Source organism: Salvelinus sp. IW2-2015, linkage group LG22 (assembly GCF_002910315.2).
Source record: "Salvelinus sp. IW2-2015 linkage group LG22, ASM291031v2, whole genome shotgun sequence".
In the NCBI taxonomy this organism is placed as follows: domain Eukaryota; kingdom Metazoa; phylum Chordata; class Actinopteri; order Salmoniformes; family Salmonidae; genus Salvelinus; species Salvelinus sp. IW2-2015.
In genome coordinates, this window is record NC_036862.1 from 19,240,847 (window position 1) to 19,246,438 (window position 5,592).

Sequence of the window (5,592 nt, forward strand, 5' to 3'; positions counted from 1 at the left end):
CCTTCTTAATAAACAGGGCTGTAGTCCAGTAGCCTTGTCTCTCCATCTGTAGTCCTCTCTTAATAAAACAGGGCTGTAGTCCAGTGGTCTTCTGTCTCTCCATCTGTAGTCCTTCTTAATAAACAGGGCTGTAGTCCAGGGCCTTGTCTCTCCATCTCCAGTCCTTAATTAAACAGGGCGTGTCAGAAAGCTACTTATTGTGCTATACATGTCTATTTCCTCCCTCTCTGTCTCTCTTCACACACAACACGCACACACACATACACATCTCCCCTCCAGGTCTCCATAGATTAGTTCCGATTTGTTTTAAATGTGCTTTAAAATATTCACTTTATTCTCCGTGGAAACTGGAAACTAGTCCAGCGGATTGCTTTAGCTGGCACCAGGCTCCTATCATTCTCAGCAACACAGATGAGAGAGCACTAAGCCAGGAGAGTGTGCTCCATCATGTAACTGCTCTAGTATGTTAGGCCAGTCATTGTCCATGAGACAGAAATGGACTGGCCATAGGACAGATGGGCTCTACCATCTTCCTTATCCCATGCGGGCCTGTCTAAATGGATGTTTGGCAGAATGATCATTATTTGGCTAATCATGAGGGCATCTTGGAAAAACGTGAGTGGTATGGGGGCCTCGATGGGAATAAATGGGCCGGTGTGTTAGAGAAATTCCCCGCCTGATTTCTGGTTCCAGTCCACCCTCTTCATTGTCTCTTGAGATCTGGTACAGAGCAGAGGAGAAGGAAGTGGTGGTTGTGATGACGTCTCAGGGGGGTCGGTGGCTGTTGCAACATGTTGGAAACGCGCATCATTAGCCTGTGTACAATGGCGTGTTGATTAATTCCCTTAAATGTCATGTTCTGCAAATGTACTTTTCATATTTTAATTCCCATACAGCATAATTATATGTCTTCCCATACAGCATAGTATATGTCTTCTCATACAGCATAGTTATATGTTTCCCATACAGCATATGTATATGTCTTCCCATACAGCATAGTTATGTTCTCAGCATATATATGTTCATACAGCAATTATATGTCTCCATACAGCATAGTATATGTTTCCCATACAGCATAGTTATATGTTTCCCATACAGCATAGTTATATGTCTCCCATACAGCCATAGTTATATGTTTTCCCATACAGCATAGTTATAGTTCCCATACAGCATAGTTGATGTTCCCATACGCTAAAGTATTTTCCCATACTGTCACGGCTGTGAATGAAGTAGACCAAGGTGCAGCGTGGTTAGCGTACAATTCCTTTGTTTAAGTGAATACGCCGAAAAACAATAAACACTACAAAACAAACCGTGAAGGTAAAGGCTATGTGCCATAAACAAAGTCAACTTCCCACAAAGACAGGTGGGAAAAAGGGATACCTAAGTATGGTTCTCAATCAGAGACAACGATAGACAGCTGTCCCTGATTGAAAACCATACCCGCCAAAACATAGAAATACAAATAATAGAACATAGAATACCCACCCCAACTCAACACCCTGACCAAACCAAAATAGAGACATAAAAAGGATCTCTAAGGTCAGGCCGCGTGACACATAAACAGGCATAATTATATGTCTTCCCATACAGCATAATTATATGTCTTCCCATACAGCATAGTTGTATGTTTTCCCATACAGCATAATGTCAACCCATGTTGACACTGAGACTATGTTGTCTAGTCTATGCCTAATGAGGCCTGAACGACAGACAGACAGACAGACAGACAGACAGACAGACAGACAGACAGACAGACAGACAGACAGACAGACAGACAGACAGACAGACAGACAGACAGACAGATCTACTGTATAACACAACACTGGTATGTTTTCAGCCCTGCGGGCAACAGTTTATGTGGACACCAGTGTGTAGTGAGCTAATCAAACCACCTCTATAATATCCTGGGTATTAACACCAAGCAGAGCCGACAGGGCCTGGAGAAATCTCTGCATCTATTTCACATGTATAATGCAGCAGCAGGAAATGGAATCCAGAGAGCAGAGCAGCTCTTCAGTTGAGGCTGAACAGGCTGATTGGTCACTGGACTTTGTGTATGCCCCAAATGGGACCCTATTCCCTTTATAGTGTACTACTTTTGACCAGAGTTTATAGATAGTAGTGCACTATATTGGGAATATGGTGCCATTTGTCAGAGGGTGTGTCCCAAGGCAAGTGGAACCCTATTCCCTATATACTGTAGTGCATTACTTTTGACCAGAGCCCTATGGKAGCCTATTGGCCCAAAAGAAGTGCACTAAATASAGAATAGGGTGCTATTTGGGATGCGAGCTTAGTTCTGGGTCAGCTGCGTGAAGTGATACATCTCTGTGTTTTGCTGAGACTTTGGACAAGGTCTCACGAGAATCCCAATTAAGGAGCTAATGCTGAATATGTTTCCTTAATTAAAACAGCTGGTAAACCAGGCGTGTCTAGGCTTCTTGGCAAGCGCTCAATGTGTATGTCCAAAATGGCACCCTATTTCCTATGTAGTGTACTACTTTTGACCTGGGCCCGTCGTGCATTATGTAGGCTATAGGGTGCCATTTTGGACGCCSCCACGTCACGTCCAATTGTATTGTATTGATTAAGAGGGATGCGGGGGATGGAACGGTTGCCTAGATTCTAGAATAAGGGCAGGGCATTGTAGCCTAGAGGGGTGTTTATTTGATAGACGCAGTGTGAATTGAAACGGTGAGTGGGAGATCACCTGTTTTGAACAAGGTTGACAAGGTTCAAATCAATAAAACACCCCTGGCATTGACACATTTATTAAATTAGTAAACAAAGAAAGTCCTACTTCTATTTTGATTCTGTGAGAAATTGATACACAAACTAGGCCAATTGCTCCTGGACAAAAGCCGGTCTTGTGTTTTCTGGAACAAAACCGATCTCGCATAGATTCAGCACTATGGACAGCTAAAGGAGAGATTATTTTCAACGCCGCGAAATCCAGCCTTTGATTCCGATTCCATTGTGATTTCACAAGAGAAGGTGACATGCTCTGACGTATCAACGACGCATGATTGTACTGCCTCAAACCTGTACGGAACGAAAGAACATCTCAGCGACAGCGAGGCCTTCGCTTCATACAGCTCTGACAGTTCTTTCCGATCTTAACCTAACAATGGCGTTGCCGTTGGGAACATAAAGTCGGTAGACCTCTTCGCGCTGAAGTACATTACCCTTTTGACGCAATTTATTCTGGGTCCGTCTTTGATGTCTTGTGGAGGAAAACAACACGTAGGCCTGCATGTGAAACGAACATACATTAGAAAGTACTGCAGTCAGTCTGTGCGAATGTTTAATAACATAGATAGAACGAATTCAATGTGTAGTATTCTAGCTGTGTATCTATCCTGTCATTCTAATGTTATGTGCGCATGCAGGTGAGTGCAGGCCTACATAAAAAAAGCACGGATAATGAAGGCTATACACTGTGACATGAGGTCTGGATGAGTTCACGTGTGTGTGTGTGTGTGTGTGTGTGTGTGTGTGTGTGTGTGTGATGTGTGTGTGGTGTGTGTGTGAGGAACATGAGTAGCCATGCAGTAACCAGAGCCCACCCTCGTCATTGTAACCCATCTGTTGTCATCAGACACTGCCTCATGCTAACCTGTTTGGGTTTCAGGCGTTGTGAAGCTGGTCATTCTTCTCTCTGCTGCTCCACTGAGCTTGACGCTGTGATATTATGACTGGGGAGACTCCATGACACTTCACTGAGCTGTGACGCTGTGATATTATCACTGGGGAGACTCCATGACACTTCACTGAGCTGTGACACTGTGATATTATCACTGGGGAGACTCCATGACACTTCACTGAGCTGTGACAACTGTGATATTATCACTGGGGAGACTCCATGACACTTCACTGAGCTGTGACACTGTGATATTATCACTGGGGAGACTCCATGACACTTCACTGAGCTGTCACGCTGTGATGTTAGTAGTATTTCCTGTATGGTACAGGTCCTGCTGAGAGCACAGACACAGAGACCAAGCCTGTGTGCTGCTCAGCCTAGACAGTGGATAGGGTGTCACTAACCCAGATCCTGTTGCGGACGCTAGCCTACTGTTGTTGACAACGCCATCGTCACTATGACCAGCCTAGGGATCCAGCAACGTCCCGCTGACCACAGACAGATAGGGAGGAGTCCTTTACTCCTGTCTCACAAACAGAGGTCCTCCTCCTCCCTGCCCCTCCTGAAACGCCTGCACCAGGCCGGGGGGGCGCACGCTGTCGCTGAGCCCCAGACAGACCCTTCGCTGGATGGCTACTTCTCCCTCCTCCAGCGACTGAAAGAGGAGACTTACATGTACAAACAGAACAAGGAGCTGAAACAGGTACAGAGCAGGAAGCCATGGTGTAAGCAGCAGCCTCACTCTCCACCTCTGCCCAGGTAAGAGAAGAGCAGTCTTATCCTCCTGCATGACTCCATTTTGTTTGCCAGTGCACTACAGTATATTTGGTTATTGTACTGTCTGTGTTGTACATCATGTCTTGGTGCACTATGGGAACTACATGTAGCTTAGCTMATGAAAATAAATATTTTAGTCTGTCATAGACTTGATGGTCAGAGATGTTAGGAATGATGTCACATGGGAATGTTAGCGGSTCACATCTGAACAGGAGTGTRGTTGGGAACCCTAGTCTACATCCCAAATGCCATTCTATTCCATTTATAGTGCACTACTTTTGACCTGTCCAAATAGGGAATAGGGTCCCATTAGGGACGCCCTTGACCTTGACTTGTTCCTCAGCAACAGGTTTAAATGTCCTCTTGCAGTCCTCTTCCCAGYGGCCCTAGCAGCAGAGTRCCACRACTTCCCGGAGTTCCCACTAGCAGCCGCAGGATCTTACCGTCGGGTCGTACCCAGCGTAGACTGAGCCAGCACTCCAGCCACAAGATGGCGTCCTCCTCCTCCTCCCAGAAGGGTGAACACACACCTGCCATCATCAAGGGCCATCGCCACTTAAGCTACGGAGGATCCGTCCCACCTGAGTAAGATTACCATTAGGACCATGACTTTCTATTGGTCCAATGTACACGGATGGCTGACGGAAACTTGTCTTCTGATTTACTGGAACCCCTCTGAGTATCAAGCATTCAGTAGCATTCAGAAAATTCTCTCTCAAAATAATATAAACATTTAAAAAACGATTCCAAGTGTGAGCCAAAGTCCTTGCTTTCGAGTAATTGTGAGATTGTGGATTGATTGAAAATGTACTAACCATTTTTCTCCCTTGAAATGTCAACATTCACCTACCAAGGGTATGTTGTATTTGTTGGGTTCTGCGTTCCAAATGGCACCCTATTCCCTACACTGTGCACTCCTTTTGACCAGTAGGCACTCTATAGGGAATAGGGTGCCATTTGAGAGGCAACTGAGGGTTGTTCTCCTTATAGCCGGTGTGTCTTCACAGGAACATACCATTCAACAGTTTTATGACCTTACGCCTACCAAGAAAGTAACGGCCGCCTCAACGACCAGCTGTAGGTTCCCTTTTACATGTTATAATGGTGTCCCAATGGCACCTTACCCTATATGGTGCACTATTGTGACCAGGGCCATATGGTTGTGGTCA

At 45.4% G+C, this 5,592-nt stretch overlaps 1 protein-coding gene across 2 annotated transcripts; it reads left to right on the plus strand.

Moving 5' to 3' along the window:
* The first annotated feature begins 2,671 nt into the window (after positions 1-2,671).
* On the plus strand, positions 2,672-5,286 carry LOC139022812 (uncharacterized). Of its 2 annotated transcripts, XM_070434103.1 has the most exons (3): positions 2,672-3,246; positions 3,635-4,405; positions 4,793-5,286. In XM_070434103.1, the coding sequence occupies exons 2-3, from the start codon at positions 4,104-4,106 to the stop codon at positions 5,010-5,012; spliced, it is 522 nt and encodes a 173-aa protein (XP_070290204.1). In that variant the 5' UTR covers positions 2,672-3,246; positions 3,635-4,103; the 3' UTR covers positions 5,013-5,286. The 2 variants fall into 2 exon arrangements, with proteins under 2 accessions (XP_070290204.1, XP_070290205.1); XM_070434104.1 differs by lacking the exon at positions 2,672-3,246 and having other exon boundaries at positions 3,539-4,405.
* Positions 5,287-5,592: the final 306 nt, after the last annotated feature.